This window comes from Tetrahymena thermophila, assembly GCF_000189635.1.
Source record: "Tetrahymena thermophila SB210 genomic scaffold scf_8253894, whole genome shotgun sequence".
Lineage (NCBI taxonomy): Eukaryota > Ciliophora > Oligohymenophorea > Hymenostomatida > Tetrahymenidae > Tetrahymena > Tetrahymena thermophila.
Window position 1 is genome coordinate 124,373 of NW_002475963.1, and position 22,865 is coordinate 147,237.

At 22.2% G+C, this 22,865-nt stretch overlaps 7 protein-coding genes across 7 annotated transcripts; 2 read left to right on the forward strand and 5 right to left on the reverse strand. All coding sequences in view use genetic code 6, as the record gives it.

Moving 5' to 3' along the window:
- Nucleotides 1-766: 766 nt before the first annotated feature.
- Nucleotides 767-7,910, forward strand: TTHERM_00842490 (hypothetical protein; the record flags this gene model as incomplete). Its single annotated transcript, XM_001027265.2, has 6 exons — nt 767-1,451; nt 1,514-1,955; nt 2,001-2,476; nt 2,667-2,939; nt 3,011-3,294; nt 4,473-7,910. 6 exons carry the CDS (start codon nt 767-769, stop codon nt 7,908-7,910), a joined length of 5,598 nt encoding a protein of 1,865 aa, XP_001027265.2.
- A 1,223-nt stretch (nt 7,911-9,133) lies between these two features.
- On the reverse strand, nt 9,134-10,271 carry TTHERM_00842500 (U1 small nuclear ribonucleoprotein A; the record flags this gene model as incomplete). Its single annotated transcript, XM_001027266.3, has 5 exons — nt 9,134-9,192; nt 9,251-9,330; nt 9,430-9,536; nt 9,612-9,797; nt 9,960-10,271. 5 exons carry the CDS (start codon nt 10,269-10,271, stop codon nt 9,134-9,136), a joined length of 744 nt encoding a protein of 247 aa, XP_001027266.2.
- A 1,188-nt stretch (nt 10,272-11,459) lies between these two features.
- On the reverse strand, nt 11,460-11,909 carry TTHERM_00842510 (transmembrane protein; the record flags this gene model as incomplete). Its single annotated transcript, XM_001027267.1, has 1 exon — nt 11,460-11,909. The coding sequence occupies one exon, from the start codon at nt 11,907-11,909 to the stop codon at nt 11,460-11,462; it is 450 nt and encodes a 149-aa protein (XP_001027267.1).
- Nucleotides 11,910-12,126: 217 nt separating this feature from the next.
- Nucleotides 12,127-12,693, reverse strand: TTHERM_000842529 (transmembrane protein, putative; the record flags this gene model as incomplete). Its single annotated transcript, XM_012800881.1, has 1 exon — nt 12,127-12,693. One exon carries the CDS (start codon nt 12,691-12,693, stop codon nt 12,127-12,129), a length of 567 nt encoding a protein of 188 aa, XP_012656335.1.
- Nucleotides 12,694-13,300: 607 nt separating this feature from the next.
- On the reverse strand, nt 13,301-15,809 carry TTHERM_00842530 (signal recognition particle 68 kDa protein, putative; the record flags this gene model as incomplete). Its single annotated transcript, XM_001027269.3, has 9 exons — nt 13,301-13,387; nt 13,451-13,591; nt 13,675-13,833; nt 13,893-14,111; nt 14,180-14,481; nt 14,545-14,831; nt 14,897-15,189; nt 15,325-15,584; nt 15,764-15,809. The coding sequence occupies 9 exons, from the start codon at nt 15,807-15,809 to the stop codon at nt 13,301-13,303; spliced, it is 1,794 nt and encodes a 597-aa protein (XP_001027269.2).
- A 1,701-nt stretch (nt 15,810-17,510) lies between these two features.
- TTHERM_000842567 (transmembrane protein, putative) lies at nt 17,511-18,389 on the reverse strand (the record flags this gene model as incomplete). Its single annotated transcript, XM_012800882.1, has 1 exon — nt 17,511-18,389. One exon carries the CDS (start codon nt 18,387-18,389, stop codon nt 17,511-17,513), a length of 879 nt encoding a protein of 292 aa, XP_012656336.1.
- Nucleotides 18,390-21,962: 3,573 nt separating this feature from the next.
- TTHERM_000842568 (hypothetical protein) lies at nt 21,963-22,865 on the forward strand (the record flags this gene model as incomplete). Its single annotated transcript, XM_012800883.1, has 2 exons — nt 21,963-22,774; nt 22,829-22,865. The coding sequence occupies 2 exons, from the start codon at nt 21,963-21,965 to the stop codon at nt 22,863-22,865; spliced, it is 849 nt and encodes a 282-aa protein (XP_012656337.1).

Consider the following 22,865-nt stretch of genomic DNA (forward strand, 5'->3'; position numbering starts at 1 on the left):
AATAAATGCTAAATAAAAATTATCTTAATATTTGCAAGAAAATATGTAAATAAAACATAATTAAATAAATACTATTTTAGGTATAAAAATTAATGCAAGAGTTTAATTAATTAATCTATTATAAAAACTGTTAAAAATTGTTTATATTTTTACTAATTTGTCTATATTTTTAATCCTTTCGTTTCGAAATACATTTCTTTTTAAATAATTTTTTCAAAAGTTAGTTTTGTGTTAAAAAAATGGATGAAGAATATTCGATTAAGTTGAAAACTTATAATTTCAAAATTTGCAAATCTTTCTTTTCATATTTAAAAGTCAAATAATTTTAATAGTTTGTAGCTAATTTTAAAAGATTGAGAATAATAGATGTAGTAGAAATTAACTTATAAATTAATTAATCAAATAGATATTTAGCTTATTTTAACTTTTTGTTTGGTCATAATTACCTTTAACGTTATTACAAAATCTATTTAATTATCTGAAAATAAATATTTTTTTAAAAATTGATCACCATAAATAATTAACTAAATATATTGTTTACTTAAATAATTGTTGGTATCCAAAGAGTAATTATTTTTAAAAAATAATATATTAACATATAATCATATAAATAGCAGAATAGTGTATTATGAAAAATTTCTAGCCATCATAAACTAATTTGTTTAAAAGCTAATAAAGTTTAGGAAATCATGCTGCTCCTGGCTTTAAAACCTAAGGCACATTAGTGCAATCTATTTTTCAAAGCAATAATTTAATGAGTACGTAAATGAATTAAAAAACATAAACTTTAATAGCTAATTCTTTGGGAACCTAAAATGAAAACATATTGAGTTCATCCTACCAAAAAAGTTTATAAAAAACACAAACCCCTCCTAAAAGCAAAAGAACCCTTGCTAGAATGGATTCGCGCTAGGAAAATGACAGTTCGAACTACTAAGAGGTATTTGAATTATAAAATAATATGAATTCGCGCTTATACAGAAATTTGGCTAACTAAGCAGAAATAAAAAAATATACTGACAGAAATAAAATATATCAAATAACTGATGAAGAAATCATTTCAAAAAAAATAAATGATGAGCAAGGAATTATCAAAAAAGAGTTTATGATGAAGTAGCAAGAATATAAATTTAAAAAAGATAAGTATGAAGATCCTGAATTTAAAGCTAGCGATTAACCCTTAGGGTACAAAGGGAACTCAAACAATTTTTAATGGATGAGATTGCATCAATTAACTTAAAAGAAAGACCTATTCCCTACTGAGCCCTACATTTTTAAGGATGAATTAAACTCTAACCATCCAGAGTTAGATAATTTATTTTAATTGTATAATGTAATAAGTAGGGCTTCGCACCTTGCAAAAAGACTATTTGAACATTAAAAAGTAAATAATTTAGGAATATACGGAGTATGGATTTTTAAAAATGGAAAGTGGAAGTGCATAATTTTAGGTAACCACAATTTGAAATAAAAAAACAAAACTTTATTTAGTAGAAATTATTTTATATTTTAGATGATTATGTATTAGTTAAGATTGATGAAAACACACCTTGTTTATATTACCCTTCTAAATCTGTCATAAAAGAAAACCTTTGGCTCCTCATCCTCGAGAAGGCTCTTGCAAAAGCTTACGAAGGATACTAAAATTTGAAAATAAATGAATTATATAATTATTTAGTTGAATTTACTGGCTCGCCTTACCTATTAATAAGAAAGAAGCATAAAAATGCAATTTAGTTTTAGAATAACTAAGAACAAATTGAAAGAGAAGAAAAAGACTTTCTTTGGTAAAAAATATGCAGTGGAGTAAAAAAGAATTATATAATTCAGGCACAGTGTCTTGAAACATACAGGGGAATTTAAAAAGGAAATGTTTATTTTGTTGAGTTCTTTTATGAATTTAAACAATAATTAGAAGTGAATAAAAAGATACTACAAATGAAGAACTATAGGATGTAAATAATTTTTATTTTTTTTAATTTGATGAAATAAAATTTAAGAAATTAGAAAGTCTTAGATAGCTAACTTAATTTAACTCCTCAGGAAATGGAAATTCTGAATAAAAATAAAGAAGATGGTGTTTTTTTTATTTCTTTTGATGAGTTTTACTAAAATTTTGATAGCTTTGCTATACAAAGAGTAGAACTTAGAGATTCTCATAATTCAGTTAAAATAAAATAAGAAAATGATCAAGATATAAGTTTTTTCACTATAAAGTTAAATAATTTTGAAGATACTTCGGGATACATTTCAATTTGCTAGAAAGATGTTTAATATTTTTAGAACCAAGGATATAGTTACTCTCAGTTTTCTCTTATTTTAGCTGAAGTAAAACCAAATGGAGAAATTTAATACTATTCTTAAACCTTCTCTAACGATAAAATGATTCACTTACCATATAACTGGAAAGAGGGAATATACATCATCCATGTAGAAGTGAGATGGAGTTAGAAAATTTATAAAAAATTTACAATAAGTAAAGAATACCTTAAATTATTTTTATAGCTTTTAGTTTTTCTACTCCTTAAAATTGTTAAAAAAAAATTTTTGAATTTCGAAATTTGAAAAAGAAACTGTCTTTTTTTTACTTGTTTCTTTTTATTTTATTCAAACATTTATTAGGTTTATTTTAATGAAATAAAAAAATTCATTTTAAAAAACATAAGGTGTGAGTAGCAATTAAGATGTAGGACTTTAAAAGTATAATTATGTTCAACAATAACTCAATGGAGAGTTGATTTTGAGCTTAATTGCTAAAAGTTATATAGAAAAAATGGGAAATGAAATAAAATCTGATTCTTACATGCCAAAAACAAAAAAGGGTTAATTAGGAATATTTTACATTTATTATTTTAAAAATATTTCTCCTGATTTCTGTTCCGTAAAAGCTTAACTAGAGAGCAAAGAGAATCAGGAATTCATTGATCTTACTATTGTTGGTAAGAAATTCTTTTATGATTGAATTAAAAAAAAATTTTAAATAAATAAATAAATTTAATTTTATAAATAGATAAAAATAAAATAGCATTTTGGTTATTTCCTAATGAAGAATTGATCCTCTTATTACGTATAATATCCTCTTAAAATAAAAGCAGCACTAAATTTACATTTTAAACTACTAACACAAGTGTTCCATAAAATGAACCTTCCTTCAAAAAAACATTATAAAATTAGCTAAAATAAATAAATATATATGAAGAATTTGCTTCCTTGTCAGACAGAAAATAAAATCTACTAATTGATTATTTTTAATAACCAGCAACTATGGAAGAAAGTGAAAAATCTATAGAAGAAGTAATTGTAGTTTAAAAATAAAAAAAAGTATTAAAAAAGTAATACCCTTTTGATTATAATTCTTCTTTCTACAGATACACTCGTTTTTGTACAGCTTTAATTAATTATATTATAATTTTTTTAATTATCTTTGGATCATTGTTTAGGAATCTCCAATATGATGTAATTAAATATTTTAATTTAAAGATACTTTAATTGTTATTATTTTTTATTTTTTTAAATGATTATAGGTTATTGTTTATGCTATTATACTTTTTTAAATGAATTCTCTAAAAATAAAAGAATCTGATTTAAGATTTATAGTTATTTTGTGCACTCTGACAGTTATTTATGATGTTATGTATATATAACTTTTTAGCTCTAAAGAATTTTCCTTATTCAGTAAATTCTTACTGGAATACTCAGTTTATTAAATAATATTAAAGATTAGTTAGATTTTTTGGATTTTGCTAATGATTTTTAAGGTTAAATAATTTTTTTTTGAGTTTGAGGATATTTAACAGAAAAATTTAATTAATAAAAAAAAAGTTGATATTCCTATTTTTAATGGTAAGAATATATGTGCAAAGAGAAGAGGAGCTCAATCTATATTTTCAATCATATAAAGTAAAAATTATTATTCATTTATTTATTTTTCAAATCTATTCATTCATTTTTTAATCTTATAAAATCTACAAAGGATGCATAAAATTTTCTCACTTTTTAAAGCTTTAACTAGGAAAAGCACATACATTTCTTAGACTAGCAGGAAATTTGAATAGACATTAAGCTAAATTTATATAATAATAATAAATTGTTTTAATTATATATTTTTTTTGATAATTATTTTACATTTTAATTATTTTAGTATGTTTTTATGTAAATTAGTTCATTTTAAAATATCTTGTCAATGAGCTATGAAAATCCTTAAGATTTATAATATTTTTATTCCTTAATGATTGGTTATGGAAGATTTAATAGATTCTATTAACTCTTTTTAATAAAAATTATAAGAATAATTGAAAATAAATTTTATTGTTATCTAAAATATAATTAATTTGTATTTAGTAATTCTTTGTTTGTTTGTTTGCTTTTAAACTCTTCATCTTAACTAATCATTTTTATAATAAATTTGTAGTAAACGGTCAATATTTTTAGTTGTTAATATTAAAAATTAAAATTTTGATAAATTTAATAAGGAGGAAGAATATAAAATAAGCCTCATACTTATTTTAAGGCATAATAATATTATGAGTTAAACTAAAAAAGACTAGTTCAACAACGGTGATGCAAGTTTCAATAATGAATCATAGGATTAATTGGTGAAACTGTAAAAGGTATAAGAATATCTATCACCACAACTTAGTTAAAATAGGGATATCATTAACAAATGTTTAGAAGAGAACACTCAAAAAAAATAAGTCAAGCAGCCTTCAGGATGGAATGAGTCAACCAGCAGAAGCGATTTATAATATACTATTACATCTAGTAAGAATTTTAATAAAGGTTCTGAAATGGCTTAAATTCCTAAACAGTTTGATGAATTAGAAAGCCACAACTTAAATAGTGATTAAATAGAAAATTAAGGCTAAAAACAATTTCTAGGTAACTCAAGTGAGGGAAATGAATAAACTTAGAATATGACTATTGAAGCACTGACAACTTGTATTTATAGTAGCATCACTAAAAATAAAATATAAGAAATGAAAATTTAAGAATTAGAAAATATAATAAGTCACTTACATTAGCAGATAAATGGATAATCAACTAATTTTGCTAATAGCATTAAATTAGTTGGAAGTTCTCCAAACACTGCTACTTACTAAGCAAACTTCTTTGAAAACCAATTAAGTACACCTACTTAAGGATTGCATAATAATCGCATGACAACATCTTAATGGTAATAAAATATGTATAATTCTAATGCTAGAAAATCTCCTTGCTAAAGACATTAATCAAAATCAAAAAGTCCTGATATAAGATAAGGCTTAAGCAAGTAAAATAACAATATTTAAGTTAACAATTATGGAACTAATGAATAAGTTGATTAAAAGAACGCTTATCGATCCAAATCAGGTGAAATTTATAAAGATTAAATTGAAGCTAGCAATAAATACTAATCATAACATAGAGACCAAATTAATTAATAAAATGAGTAAAATTATTATATTCCAAGTTCAAGTTGTGCAGTGATTGGAAATAAAAATGAGTAGACTCTATCTCCAAGTCCAATAAAGAGTAAAAGCCAAATTAATTTTTAAGGAGGAGATAGCCTTCATAATAGCAATAATATTGTGTAAATAGAATACCTCTCAAAAGTTAAATTTTTAGAAGAAGCTATTGAGTATAAAAACAAAGAAATAGAAAGATTAATGGTTTTGACAGCTGCCAGCAGAAGGAATAATATTCATAGCTTGCATAATAGTAAATCTCCTGAAAGAAAAGCAAATCAATAAAATTTGAACTAATCTATCGAAAGTAGTTAAGAAGATGAATTAAGAAATAGCTAAATTAAATTGCATGGTGTAATTTAAGATTTGGAGAAGAGAAACAATGAATTAGAAAATGAGTTATTTAATTTAAAGTGTCTTGTCGAAGAGAAGGATAGAGATATTTTGAAAATCAGTTAATAAATTGATAATCTCAAAACATGTGCAGATAATTAAATTAATTTTATATAAATAAACGAAGATCTGGAATATAGAATCAAGGAAAAAGAAATCAACGAATAGAATTTACTTGTATAATTGGAGTAATAAAGCTTAATGATTAAAAATATGGAGATAGATTAAATAAAAAAGCTTGAAGAATACAAAGACCTTATTTAGTAGATCTAGCTTTAAAATTCTTAAGAAATATCCAATCTAGAAAGAGAGAAATAAGACATGCAGCTTATTATTAATAAATTAGAAAGTTTTGTACAATCAGACTCAGCTCAAAATTTTAATGAAAACGAGAAAAAGAAAAGAAGTTCTACAAAGGGAGATTATGATTCATAACATTATCAACAACAAATAAATGATAAGGATAAAGAAATAGAAAGCCTAAATGAAAAAATAGCTCTTTAGACATAATTAATAGCAAAGCAAAGACAAGCTGTCGAAACTTTAAAAAAAGAAATAATAGACTTGCAAAAGGAGCATGAAAATAGAATTAAATAACTTTTGTAACAGAGCTCAAATTATGTTTAAGAAAAAGCCATATTACATGAATAGATAAGAAAATTAACTATTGAAAAAGAAGAACAAATTATAGCCTCTCAAAATCTAATTGAAGATCAACAAAATTAATTGTTAGATATAGCAAAAGAAAGAGAGGACATTCAAAAAGCTAAGGATGAAATTTCTCAATTTAAGAGACTGCTAAACGATGATAGAATAGCACTTGAACAACAAATGAACTAAGTTAAAATATCATAAGATATGCTACAAAGAGAGAGAGAACAATTCGAACTAGAATTGTAAGAGCTTAAAGTAAATAGAAGTAGTTTAGATAGAGACAGATAAATTTTTGAAAGAGACAGGTCAGATTTTGAAAATGAAATAGATCACTTCAATATACAAAGAAACGAATTCATTTAGTAGCAAAACTAAATTGAAGACTACCAACAAATTATTCTCTAAAAAGAAGAAACAATCTCTTATATGAAATAATAGCAAGCTGAAAATAAATAAGCTCATGAATAATTAAAGATTCAAATTTAAGCATAAATCAAGTCTTATGAAGATGCTATTAATACTTTATAGTAAGAAAATCAGTAACTAATGGCAGATAGAGACTAAATCATCTAAGAGAGAAATGAAGATTACAGAGAGAGTGCTGAAATACTTGATCTAAAAAAATAAATTATGTATGAAGGCTTAGCTAAGCAAGAGCTGTAACACAAACTTGCAGAGTTATTGAAAAAGAAAGAGGTAAATGAAGATCTTAATAAGGAGAACTAAGAACTGAAGCAAACTTTAGAGCTGTTAAAATAAAAAATAAAAGGTATGTAAAATATAGATGATGATATTAAAGAATATATAAATACAATGTGTAAAGAAAAAAACAATCTTTAAGACCGCCATGTCGCACATTTAGAAGAGATTAAAAACCTTAAATTACAGTTAAAAAGCATAGCATTAGAGAACAAAAGTTTAAATTTAAGTTTAACAAATTTAAAAGAAGAGATAAAACTTCACAAAAATCAATAAACTGATATGATGTTGGACGAAAAGAACAAGAAATCATTTTTGAGAGTATAACTATAGAAAAAATTAAATGTACTGAATGCATAACTAGAGACATACATTAGAACTACCCTAGATTTGGATGAGATTTATTATATTCTATTGTTTAACCAAATAAATTCTTCACCATCAACTTCTCCTTAAAAACCTTCTTTTACTCAGTAATTTATGCAAACTCAGTAAGGAAGTAACAGTAAATTAAAAAAACCAGAAGATTAATCATTTAACCAGTCAACTCCATCATCTTAGAATCAAAATTAACAAAGAAACTTTAACCAGGGTGTAGAAATAGATGAAAAAACAAAAAATAAAATAGAATAACTAAACAACAAACGTAAAAGAGATTTAGACAAAGTTTATCAAATAATGGAAGATTTCATATCAATGATTTCTAATATTTAATAATGAATTACCTAATTAATTGATTAAGAATCAATAAAAAATAAATTTTCTATTATAATTTTAAATAATGAAAATAAAAATTATGAATTTTTTCAGAACCTACTTTTGAAATATTAATTCAATTAAAAACAAAAAATATATTTTATTAAAAACAAATGAATTAATGTAAATAAATAAATATTATGTCTATAATTTTAAATTTTATTCATGTTTTCAACTTTAATTTTCAATAAATTAAATAAATAATTCACAATATTCAAAATAATTTAAATGAAAAAATATTCTAATCTGTTAAAAAACATTAATTTAAGTTGAGAGCTACCTTTTTGTATTTTAATTCAAGAAACAACTTGACTTAAATCTAAATAAATGTTAAATAAAACACTTTTAATTAATTTTTTTTTCAGTTTAATTTAAAAAAGTCCTTAATTTATTTTAATTGTAACAATACTCTAAATTTTATTTTTAAATTTTATATTTAAACTTTTTGAATTTAAATTTAATAAAAATTGTCAGTAAATGCAAATAGATTAAAACAATAAATTTACATATTTAGATTTATTTTTATATTAAATTCATCAGTTTTCAAATTTTGTAAACCATTGATTAAATAATTTTTATTGATTTTAAATAACAAAATATTGCAGTTTTTTTATTAAAATAAAATTTTATATCCATTTAATATAATAGGTATGTATTTAATTGGAAGAAATTTAAAAAATTTTACTATTTAATATAAAAAAGAAATATTTTAAGAAAGACTAAATTAGAAAAAAAAAATTACAAAATATAAATAATCTATTCAATTAAATTGAATTTATAATTTACTTATACCATTGAAAAAATAATGATAATTGATTATCCTTCATAAAAAAATAATCAAATAAAATAAAATTCTTTAAAGTAGAAGGCATCTAAACAATTTTTATAAAAAATTAAACGATTTTATTTGTAAATTTCTTCAATTAAAATATAAAAAGATAGGGTTAAATATCAAAATTGAAAATTAATTTTAATATAAATTGCAACATATTGAGAAAAAACAAATTAATAAATCTTTATAATGAATAAGCCCTAATTTGATATTTTAGCAATAAAATTATTATAATATATTATTTAAAAGCATGTTTTTAGAGAACAGTTTTTATCCTTGCCAAATCGAAACAAAGTATATATAAGTAAATAATTTTAGATTTATTACACAATTAAATATTTAATTATTTAGAGTCTCAAGCTTTTGCATAGTTAGCTGTAACAGTTTGATCTCCAATCTTAAATGATTGTAAAGCTAGATAATTTTATTAATTTTTATGAAAATAAAATAATTTGAATTGAAGTATTTTTACATGCCAATGCTGCAGTTGCTTTATTTTCATCTTCATATTCTACGAAAGCAACTCTTTTTTAAGGTACTAGACGCACTTCCCTATATTATTAATTTAATTTGTTAAATATTTCTTAAAATGTTGAGAGATTTAGGTTAAAGTTAAGACAATCTTTTAATTCATCATATATTAAATTTTACTTGAATCCTGGGAATGTTGCAAAGAATGCTTTAATGACTTCTGTATTGGAGTTTATAGGTAAATTTTCTAAGAAAAGAGTATGGTGAGGCTATATGATTGTATTTTGCTAATTAATATTAAAAAATAGTGAATAACTTATTTGAAAAAAGACTAAAAGTATTATAAAATTAATTTCTATTACAACTAATGGCTAGGCAGCAAGTTTAGCTGTTGCAGATTCCTTGTTTTTTAAATTTTCTTTTTATTTTTTATTTGATTATCTTTCTTCAATAAAATCTGCAGCATTAAATATTTTAGGCTAGCGAGGGGCGTAGGCTCCTTCTCTTTTAAGAATTGCATCACTTTTTGTTTTTGCAAAATTTAAATGCTATTTATTTAAAAATATGGTTATTTAATAAATGATAAATCTATGCATTCATGTTTTAATAATCTCTCATAAAAATCTTGATTATTATCTAACAATTTTTGAAATTTTATGTTATCATATTTTTCAATTAAAGAGAAGACATTAAATTAATTATATCATTACTAATGCCTTGCCATAAAAGTTTTTTCTGTTTAAAGCCTCTATGGCTTTTTGTGCACATGCTATCTATTCAAAAACTACAAAAGCTTATCCTCTCATACGAATATTTTTCTTGGCCTTTATTTCAAGTATGCTACCATATTCGGAAAAAAGCTTAAATAACTCTTATTTTAAATCGTCAATACTGATTCTTTCATTTAAGTTATTAATGTAGATTGTATTGTTAGGAGGTAATAACTTAATTTCCTCTTCTACTTCTTCCTACATTTCGTTTTCTTTATTATCTGGAACAGGAATGCTTTGCTTATTATCCATTTAACTTGCTTTAAATTCGAATATTTCTACTATTATTTATCTAATTTATTTGAAGTTGAATCTAATTTATTTACTAAAGATATCTTTCAATTATTTAAAGAAGCAATCTAAATTAATTAATTCTTATAATAAACCACAATTAAATAAAACATTTATTATTTATTTATTAATATTTAATCAATTTTCATGTTCCGCCAACCAATAAATTATTTTTTTTACTTCTTTCTTTTAAGCAATTTTCTAACTATAAACTATAAAAAATAGAATTAATATCTTTATTGTGCTTATTTTATTTATCTTATAAAAATTGTACAACACACTCATTCTCACATTTTAATTCTGAATATTAAGTTTAACTGTTTAAAAATATTGAGAAGTTTTTTTAAATTTTGATGGATTTTAAAAATTATTTATTAATCTCTTCTTTATGTTATTAAATTTTAAGTTTTGATTTTAATTTGAGTAAATCTTAATTTTAATTTTATTTTTTTTAATTTATTTATTTATTTAAAATATATTCTAAGTTTAACCAGCACAAGAATTTGTTTTATTTTTTGAAATTTATTTGTATGCTTTTTATAGCTTTTCACATTTTTAAGTACAGAAAAATAGATATTGATAATTATTGTAAAAATATTATAAAAAGTGAATGATTACAATAAAGTATAAAAAATAGAATTAATATCTTTATTGTGCTCATTTTATTTATCTTATAAAAATTGTACAACTCACTCATTCTCACATTTTAATTCTGAATATTAAATTTAACTGTTTAAAAATATTGATAATTTTTTTTTAATTTGATGGATTTTAAAAATATTAATCTCTTCTTTATGTTATTATATTATAAGTTTTGATTTTAATTTGAGTAAATCTTAATTTTAATTTTATTTTTTTTATTTTTTTATTTATTTAAAATATATTCTAAGTTTAACCAGCACAAGAATTTGTTTTTTTTTTTTGAGATTTATTTTTATGCTTTTTATAGCTTTTCACATTTTTAAATACAGAAAAATAGATATTGATAATTGTTGTAAAAATATTATAAAAAGTGAATGAAACGATTAAATTGATAAAAATTGAGCTTAATTTTAAAAATATATATACATACAATAGAAGCAAACATTGATAGATAGATAGTTTATTGCATATTTTGATCTTAATTAACAGCTAATTGCATTTTTATTTTCAGTATTATTGCTTTTCAAAGTTTTTAAAACTAGTGAGAGCAGAGAAAGCCCAGATTAATTCGAATAAAATAAAGATTAAACCAATTATTGCCATAATTAATTCGATCATTAAAGAATATGTTTACAATAAAAGAAAGTAAAAATAGCCAGCAATTGCAGGTAAGTTAACAAGCAAAAACCAAACTATATGAGAGGTAGATTCTGTTTTATTACCAACTGAACCCATTTAGAGTCTAATTATTTCGCATATTCCGAACGCCACAAGTAATACAATATCTTATTCAATAGTAGATGAGGGATAGTACAGACCAAACCCCTTATAGAAGAATATGCAGCCTTCTAAAAAGAAATATAGGACAGTATAAATTTAATCAAAGTAGATCATTGATTATAAAAATGGTGAACTTAAAGGCTAAACGCTATCTCTAATTTTTTATGAGCTTGACATTTTATTAATTTTAATTGAAGAACCTAATTATAATATCTTATTTCCTTTTTTTTACTATAGTTTATTAAATATTATTTGATTTTGATTTTGATTTTCAATAATAAAAGATAAGAAATATCATTTTTTAAATTTATGATAAGCAACAAACAATTAAAAATAAATATTTCAAATATAAAAGTTTGCAATTAAATAAGTATTTAATTAATCTCGCACCAATTCATTTATTTACTTATATTTTAAAATAAACACTGTGCTCTACTTTATTTAACTACTGACCTTTATTATTTGATTTTATATAAATTATTCTCATTTATTCAGATAAGATTTTATTTAATTTTAAAAAATTGAAATTATTTTATAAATTTAATTTTAGAATTAGTTATTAAATTTTTTAATTAATTATTCTTTAAAAGCTTTGGATTATTATGCAAGTAGATAAATAGATAAAGAGAGATGTTTTAAGGATACAAATATTTATTTTATTATATTTTCTATAGATATGAAGTAATAAGTTCATGCATATTTATTTATTTACTTACTTATGCATACTTTAGAACATCCAAATATATACTTCTTTCTTTCTTTAATTTTACTAGATAAAGTTATTTACTAGACATCTTAAAATGTGTTAATTATTACTAATGTTTGAAATAGCTAAGCTCTTATTTTTTTATTTATTTTCAACGAGCTTCGTCTCTTGAAAAACTCTTAATCCAGAAAAGCTATGCTCTTCTACATTAAGTATGGTCATATCTGAGAGCTTTACATTCTTTATCTATACCATCAGTAAGACAATATTTAAAATTTTAATGTTTTTTAAAGCAGGCACTATTCATAACACATTCTAGAAGCATTTCTCTGTCTTCATGGCAGGCCTTTTAATATTTTCCCTCTTTTGGGCCTATATAATGATCTAGCTTTTCAAAGAAGTTATTAATTTTATCCATCTTGCTGAAAATTTTATAGCTTTTTGTTTGTATTATACTACTGCTATTCCAAATTACCTTTGTTATTAATTAGATAAAGTCCTATAAATTATTTAATTCTGCAATTAAGATTAATTATAATTGAAAAAAATCTAGAGAGTCAAATTTTCTGGAAATCTATTAGATTACTTACTAACTAATTGACTAACTAACTATCTCAAATTAAAATTTAATAAACGCAAATAAATTAAAAGATACAGTTAACAAAAATGAATGAAAGAATGTGTATATAAAAAAGTGAAATAAGATTAATTAATGGCTTCTTTAGAGTGAATAAACTCTACTTAACACATTTATTAGGCATACATTTAAATACATAACCATATTTACAAATTATTTTAATAATATATTTTTTTTAAATAAATATAAATGAAATATCTATCTATCTTTCTTTATAATTTTTAATCACCAAAACTTGAATTTATTTAAGAAACCAGCTTGTTGCTTTGGTTGTTAAACATCTATCTTAGGGTAATTAATATATTCGTCTACCTATATTTATTTTTAATAGATGGTTAGTCATTTTATGAACACTTAATTATGCTAAAATCTTACCAAATCAAATTAAATAGGTTTGCAGCCAGCAAGCAAAGGCTTAGGAGGAAGAGCAAATATGGGAATGCTATTTAATCTATTGATACCAACATTTAATTTATTTCCTTATTCTTATTCTTTCATTAAACTTTAGATGGTTTTCTATTTATAAGAGTATAATAGTAAATGTAAGTGTTAAAGTTAATTTATTTATTTATTTATTTATTTATTTATTTTTATTTTACATTAGTGACTTTTCCATCCAAATTGCTGTCTGCAAGCTTTTCAGTAATTACAGTTTCTTCTTCAGTTGTATTTTCAACTAAGCCAAGTTTAGCCTTGATTTCTAAATACTTGATCTTTTTCATTAAGATGTCGCTTTCTTCAACATAATCTTCTACAAACTATTGTTTTTATTCACAGACTTAAAAATAAATACATAAATAAATTATAAGAAAAATACATTATCTCTCATATCAACAAACTTTTTAGAAGAGTTGGTTACAATATTTTCAGCAACCTTGAGTAAAGATAAAGTTTCAATATATTTTGAGTTGGCTAAATAAACGCAAGAGACGTAGTAGCATCTGATTGCCTTGAAGTGGAATTCTAAAACATCAAGTTTTCTATAGTTTTCTAAATTTGTATTTTATCTTTCTACTTCGATTATTTATTTGAAAACCTTTATTTATTTTTTTAAAAAGTACTTTTAAAAAAAACAAGAACATTCATTTTAAATTATAAAATTACTTGCAAAAGGTTATCACAGAGTTTAATAATTTCAGTTGGTCTAATAAGCTTAAGCTTGAATGCCTTCTTTGTAGTCAAAGCTTCCAAATTATTGACACCATCTTCTTTATCGAACTACTAAACAGCATTTTTGATAAGAATAATATTTCTATCTAAAATGAATTTTTATTTATTTAAGTTCAAAAAGCTAAGAATGTTTGTGTAGATTAAATTTTCTGCTTCTGAGTTCTTTTCATCTGACTTTTCCTTTTAAATAACCTTAATGCATTCATCAAAGTTATTGAAAGCTTCGTTGTAAATTGCTTGATATAAAATTAATTAAAAAGTTATAAACCATTTTTATATAGAAATAATGTAATTTTTACCCAAAATACTATCTTGCTCTTCTTAAGTGTTAGTTTTGGATGTCTTTCTTTGCAATTCGTGAATTCTCTTTTAGCAATCTTCAACTTATCTGTAAGAATAGATGGCTTTCTAGTTTTTAATTGGATACTTAGAACCTAAGTAATCAACTTCGATCAACTAGTCTTTTTTCTCAGACTAAGCAACCTTAGAAGTAGGTGTTTTTTCAATATCCATTTTAGTACCCATTTTAGAAATAATAACATCGATAGTATCCAAAATGAAACCATTATTTTGTTGATGGCAATATCTGTTATTTTTTAAGCATAAATATCAATAAACAATAAGTGAATATTTAAAGTTTTTATAAGCTACCTGATAGATTGTTCTAAGAATTCAACCTTTTCCTTAAAGAAAACTGATTAAAGAGAGTCAGAAACTGATATAAGGCTAAGATAGATAGAACGAGATTTAATATAACTTTCTAATGCATCTTCCCATTAGTGTCTCTCATGGTGATAAATACCTTTGATAAAATTCAAATATGCTTCGCTTTCTTGATAACTTCTTTCATCTGTACGCTCTCTGCAGATATTATTAAGTAAATTAGCCCATTTCAAAGCTTTAGCCATTTTTTTATTAACATGATGCTACTTTCTGGCTGCTCCCTTAAATTTTTAACAAATAAAATTAGTATTCTACTTTAATGTTTGTTTTAATTAATTAATTAGAAATCTTATATTCTTCTCTTTCTAATAATTGATTCCTTGTTTTGTAAATGTAATAAAATTAATTCTTTGTACATCTTTACTATCTTGCATAATCTGCTTTAAATCCATAGCATAAGCCCAATTATTTTCAATCTTGAAAAGAAGAACTTAGAGCATTTTAGGGTCATTTAATCTTTCAACATGGATTTGCTTCTTTTGGTACTTTTTCTCATGAGAGAATTTCATTAATTTTCTAAGCTTGTGTACCTTATGTCCACAATACTTTCTGTAACGCTAGAAATCAGAATGCTTTAAACCATTTTAACTCTGAGAAGTTTTAATGATTTAAGATACTGTTATTAAATATTAAAAGAAGTTAAATGATATAATAAATAAGCTTATTTATTTCATTTTGATTGTAAATAATATGAATTAGATTTCCAAATAAAAACAAATAAGGAAGGAACTATCTATTTTCGCTTAATGTTATGAATGTGATATATTATCAAGAATAATAAATATGCTAAGTTACTTTCAAATGAGCCTAAATTAACAGCTACGGGTTATTCTACTTACATTTAACAATATTATTTAAAAAGCTATTATATTAATTATATAAATCTGATTTAATATCTTTGATCTATTTTTTTTAATTTATCAAAAAGAGTATGATTTATCTTTTATCTTAATTTAAAGAGTCTTAAAAATTAATTAATTAATTATGTATTAATATGTATGTGCGTAGTTCATTCATTCATTTTTAAGTGTTTAGAAGTATGCAATTGCTAATACCAACGTGTATAAGAATTCATATATAATATTTAATCAACTAAATATAAAATTTATATCTTTTTAACATTTAGATTTCAATAAACGTTTTCGATAGTCATTTACATATATACATGCAGTTTTCACCTTTGTTGGATGTTATTAAAAATTATTTTTGCATATTGGTTCTTGCTATTAAATTTATTACTCACTTTTTTCTTAAAATCTTATTTTTAAGTTTTATCCTATTTATTGATTTATTTTGATATATATTTTATTTAAATTTGATTTTTACGATTATTTAGAATATTTTGATTTTAAAATTTATTATGCTATTTATCATTTAAATTAAATTATTTAAATTTTATTTAACTTAAATAATAAAATATTTTTTGAATAACTTTTTTTTCCCTAATAAATTAAAAACATAAAACAAAAATATTAATTTTTGATATAGATTAATCATAGTTTTGATAATTTTTCTAAAATATATATATTTCTTTTCAATTTTAAATAGATTTTGGTTATTACTAGTAATTTAACTTTTAATTATTTTAAAAGAATTTAAACTTAAAAAATCTAGATATGTAGACAGACTTAGAGTAACACTTTATTCTGTTAATTTGAATAAAATTTAAAAAATTAAATTTGAATATTATCAGATTTATAATTAGTAAAATTAATTTTCTATTTGCTATTTATTATTTAAATAAAATTTGCAATTTTTTTAAGATGTAGAGATGAACAATCTAAATTATTATTTTTAATTATACTTTTAGTTTTAATGTATCTATATTTATTTTTCATTAAGAAATAGTAAGTTTTATAAAATACCTTAAATAAAAATTCAATTCAGTATCTCTTTATTTAGAAAATATATTAAATATTTAGTGTCTCTCTTAACTAAATAATTAATTTTGAATTTAAATTTTTATTTTGTATTTTGTAAAACTTTTTAATAGAGAACTTCAATCACTTTAAAAAAATAAACTAATTTTATCAAACAACATCTATTTTTGAGAATTTAATTTATTTATTTTTCATAAATATCCACTCTTAAATTCTATTATTATGATATTATTATTATTACATATAAAATATAGATTAACATTTTGAAGAATATAAATAAAATAATTCTTAAATGTGAATTGACATTTCGAAAATTACAGTCATCTTAAATTTAATAAAAAAATTAATTTCAAAAATAATTTTTATGGTTGTTTTTTATTACACTTAATTTGATGTTCTAACACTAATGAAATCATCACCAGAAAAACATAATTTCTTTTATTATTCATGAGTAAATAAGATTAATGAAAATTATGATGCGATTACACTCTTATTAATCAATTTAATTATCTTTCTCCGATGTGAGATAATTAATACATCTTACATGTAAATCCAAGCAGAAAAATATTAAAGTTAAGTTAAAAAAACAAAAAATAAAAAGAAAGGATAGAAAAAAAATTTACAGCATTAAAATACAAATAATTCTTTAATGTCACAGGATATCAACAAGGAATATGATAGCTTTTAGTCGCAATTGGATGACAGCTTAGTAGTTTTTTCAGATGATTTGAATTCATCATAGGAAATTTAGAAGCTAAAGTAAAGACTTTATTTGAAACAATCTTTACTTGAAACTTTTACTGACGACACAGAAGTTAAATATAACTGCGATTCTAACATTTTAAGAGAAGATTTGCATTATAAAAAAATGCCAGCATTCTTGTATGCATTTAAATAATAATACACCTTATTTCCTAGTAAAAAAAAAAATGAAAATCTTTTTCATTATTATTAATAAATAATTTTGCTAAGTGACATAAAAGTTCCTAAGAAATTATTGCTTTCTAATAAGAGAAACAAAACTTAATAAAGTGAATAGAAACTAAAAGTAAATTTGGTTTCCCAAGAATCAATATAGAAGAATATTTACTAAAAAATTATATAATTTAATCTTTTGGGTTAGTCAGAAGCACATAGAAATGCTCATAATTTACAAAAATAAGCATAAGAAATACACAGAAAAGTATAAGGAAGCTAGTACTTTATAGCTTTAAAATTACTTTTTCAGCAGTTTAAGGAGTCCTCTAAGTTATTATTTTCCTTTCAAGTAATTGGAATAGTACTATCTTTAATATGCTTATCTCTAATTTTTTTAACTAAAAATATTAATTTAAGATAGTCTTTATCTGTTTTTAATTTAATAATAATATTTTTTTACTTGCTATTTTTATCTCTTAGTTGTTGGTTCCTATATAAGAGTACTTTCTAAGGAAGTTTGCTTTGTATTAAAATAAATAAATACATTTCTTACATTACTTTAGTTACTTCTCTTATGAGCCTTGGATTAATATTTTAATTTGATAACGTATATTATTTACCATTGATATTGACTTTCTAAATTATTTACATTCTTATATTTATATTCAATGCTGTTTACAGTATAAAGATACTAAATTTATATCATAAGCTGGAGTATCTTTTAGGTATAAAAACATTTAACTTACTAAAGTGATAAAAAAATTAATAATAATTAACAAAATTATTCTCTTCAAATATAGTAATCTGAAACTAAATTATTTTAATGTGTAATAAATTTATTTTATTTTTTAGAAGTAAAATCTTATTAAATTATTAATCTAATAAATATGTAAAACATCAAAGTTTTTTTCATTTACATAATTTATAAAATTTCAAATTTTAAAATATTTTATGACACTCAATTCAAAATTAAATAATTATTTAATAGATTATAGTTTATTTGTGTAAAATATAAAAAATTAAATTAGTTGAATAAAATTAAAAATCTTTTTATTATATCAAAGAAATAATAAATAGACTCATACAAAGAGCAAAAATTAATTGTCAATCTTTAATCTAATTCATTTATCAAAAATAATTTGATAATCAATTTTTATTTTTTATGTGGATTAATCAAATTAAATTAAAAAAGTAGATGAAATAAACATATAAAAATTTTTTCTAATTTTTACCAAATTGATTTTATGAAGTATATATAAATCACTTAATTAATTTAATATAACGAAATATGATTTGTGTGTTAAAAATTTTTTATTTTAAAAATGTACTCAATAAAAATTGCAAATAATATTTTTTATGAAGCAGATTATTTTCATTTATTTTATTAGATGAAATTCAAATTTTCAAATAATTTCAATAAATTTAAATATTATTAAATTATCAATTTAATAATAGTAATTTAAATGTATTTATTTGAGAAGTTTAACATTAAATTAATTGAATAAAATATATTCAGTGCATCAAATTCAATCTTAGTCCAGATGCAAATTTAATAATAGCAATTAAAATTCTACTTTTTTGAATCTAAATATTTTAAATATATGTTATAGAAATTTATACAAAATAGAAATTTTTGAACTGACTTAAATTAATAAGTGGTTTACTAGAATTTATAAAATGAGTTTATTTAAATGTGATTAATTATTTCATAGAATAAATATTTAAATACATTTTTATATTTTAGTTAAGCTAATAAATTCAAAAAAACCAATATTTTGAATTCACACTAGGTAATAAGTTGAAGAAATAAAAACATACATACAAATAAATAAATATCTTATTTAGTTAACAAATTTATAAACAATTCATGAGTTCAGTATCAAGTTTAATGTGTCCCCTCCATACTAATAAAGCTGTTGGCTGGCTTTGCTTAGAGAAAGAGTGCTTTTCTAGAGTTATGTGTAGTGTTTGCGCTGTGAAAAACCATAATAAAAATCATAAAGTTGAAGAATTAGAAAGCTTCGAATCAAAGGGTTTACTCTTTTTAGTTTTAAATAGTATCCACATATATAATTCAACTAACAAAAATCTAGCAAGTAATTCTAATACTGACTCCTCTTCGGATAATTTTTATAATAAATAAGCTTAGCAATCTAACTCCGCAGACGACTCAGTAGCAAAAAACAAATTTTAAAAAAATGAAAGATTAAATAACCTACAAAGCAAAAAAACTGTTTTAAATAGCAACAACTAAGTAGAGAATTAAGAGTTTATAGCAAACTAAAAGAAAAATATTAATTAATATGAGAATCTTCTTTTACCTATAAAGCAAAAGCTAGAGAACATAGAAATTTACTTTAAAACAAAAAAATAAAAGATCGTCAGTGATTATAAAGAGTAGCTTCTTAAGAAGAAATAATAAAAAGAGGCTGCATTTTCAAAAATCTAGTAATATGAAAATTCTATCAAAACTTCATAGGATATTTAGGAAATTTAAAAGCTATTAGATGAAGCTATTTAAACAATTTACAGTTTTACAAGGAGTCCCTCTAAAATTTCAAATTCCAACATATGTTAAGAAGATGATGATGACGCTATTTTTCTGAGACCACTTTCTTCTTCAGGATCAGTTATTAAATGTTTTGAAGAATAGCAATAAGAAGAAGGTCAAGATGGAGATTTAGAATAAGGAAATGACTCTGATTTTGCTATTTACGAACCAGAGGATTAGTAAGCAGGAGATGAATCAGAAATGTTTAAATCTTTACAAGAAGATGCAGAAGAAAGCGATATTGAAATCAACAGCTTATAAAATAAAATTAACATAGCTTCATAAGAAGCTTAGGAAAATTAATTGATTAATTGTAATGAAGAATTATATTAGAATGAAATAAAGAAAACATGTATAAAAGTAGATGATAATTCCTTATTTTCATCGTCTTCTGTATCTAAGAAAGTCTACTAAAAAAAAATAGAGTTAATAAATTAGCTGTAAAACTATTTCTTAGAATTAACTAAGATCTACTTAGACAATTAATTCACTTAAAATTTTACTTAATTGGTCAAAAACCAAATTGACTCAATTTTAAATTTACCATCTAAAAAGATAATAAAAAGTGAGAAGAAATACCTAGATTTTATAGAACAGAAATGGTAATCAGATTACAATTTTTTGCAATAGAATTTAAATGATTGCATTCAATAATTGAAAACTAAAATTTCTGAGTATAATTCTAACAAAAACTCTATTGAACTGGCTAACGAAGGTAGTTCATGCTATGATTACTTATTATCTTAATTTTTACACTAAAGCGGAAATTCAACTAATGGTAATGGAGCAAGTATAAATGAAACTAGCTCTAGGATACGTCTTTTATAGTAAAGCAATTTCCCAATATAGAGCCCTATATTATAAGGTGCATTTTCTTTACCTCAAATGCCTCAATAAGTAATATTAGCTCCTATGCATCATCCTCTATAAGTTCCCTATCATTAATTACAAAATAATAATTTTCAGATACAAAATAGAATTCTTATAGAAGAATTACCATAAAACTATTAAGGAAATTAGCAGTAATATTTTACTACAATAAGATAGCAAGGAGTTACAAACTAAATGACTTCAACATAGTAAATTCACTAATAACACTAATTACAATAGCATATGATTTCTTCTGCTAAACATAATCAATAATAAACATTTAATTACTATTAGTAAGGACTTTAGAGCACCACAAATTAAATGAGTAAACCTCAATTTATATCTACAATAAATTATAATCATTTAAATAAAGAGCAATAATCATTAGCTAGTTAAGTTTAATTTAATAATAATCAAAACCAATACATAGCAAACCCACCTTTAAACTAAAATAGCTAGTATGTAAGATCTCCTATATAAAGCTATGTAACCAGTAACACATCTAATTAAAATAATATCTATTAGTAATAATCATATAATACTCCAAATTCTAATAAGTTAGAGAAACCTCTGCAAATGGATATTAACTAAAATTAATCTCGCATGAACACACCTTTAACTAAACAACTTAAGCTTGAAAAAAATTAGTATATGCAAACCACTCCATTTTCTCATTAAAAAAACAATTCGAATATATAAAAAGGATAGACCGATAATATAGAAGATACTTAATCTCATAATATTGCAATTAATTTGCAAGATAAACTCAATGAAAATGATTAAGAAGAAAACGATCCTAATTCTCCTATCAATTTTATATAAAAGAAAGGGAGTGGAGGACTAAGTTCTAATCAGAGTGAAAACAATCAATGATTAATCTCTAATAAAGTGTTTTTATTAATTAAAATTCATCATTAAAATATAAAATATATATTTAAATATATGTATTAAATATTCTTATTACATCTAAAAATAAAATTAATGCTTTTTTATATGGTATTTATTTTCTTTTAATTATATCAAAAGGATTTTTTTTCATAAATTTGGTTTTAATTAATTAATTAATCAATTATTTTTCCGTTAAAAAATATTAAAGAAAAAATAATTAAAAATAATTAATTTGGGAATTAACCTTTTTTTATAGTAAAAAATGGTGAAGAAACATCATATTATAATGTTGCACCAAGTCTTTTTATCTGGAACCTTATTCGTGGAAAGTTTTTAACAAAGTTTCGCACATCACCATTTATATAATAAAAGGCATTCCGAGATAAATTATTTTGTGTTATTTGACTTTCATGGAAGAGATAGTAAAAATGAATAGATGAAGAAACAAAAATTATTCCAAGTAAAAATTTTTAATATGCCATTTAGATTTACCGGATTTTAGCCTATAGTTTCACAAAAACTCTATTCAATCTATCTCGGAAGTGGAGTCTATAACACTTGCTAAGTTTATTACTTCTTTTTTTTAAGGAGTAAATAAACTAATAATTAGTCCTAAATGAAAAAAGATCTTTATTGGTTGAAGAAGCTTTCAAAATTCAAGAATCAAAAGACATTTAAATATTTTGTAATAAAAATGAAGTAGATTTTATTTTTTACTTTATTATTTATTATTTAATTTAACTCTAAAAATAGAACCAATATTATAAGCGATAAGCATGCTTAATCATGA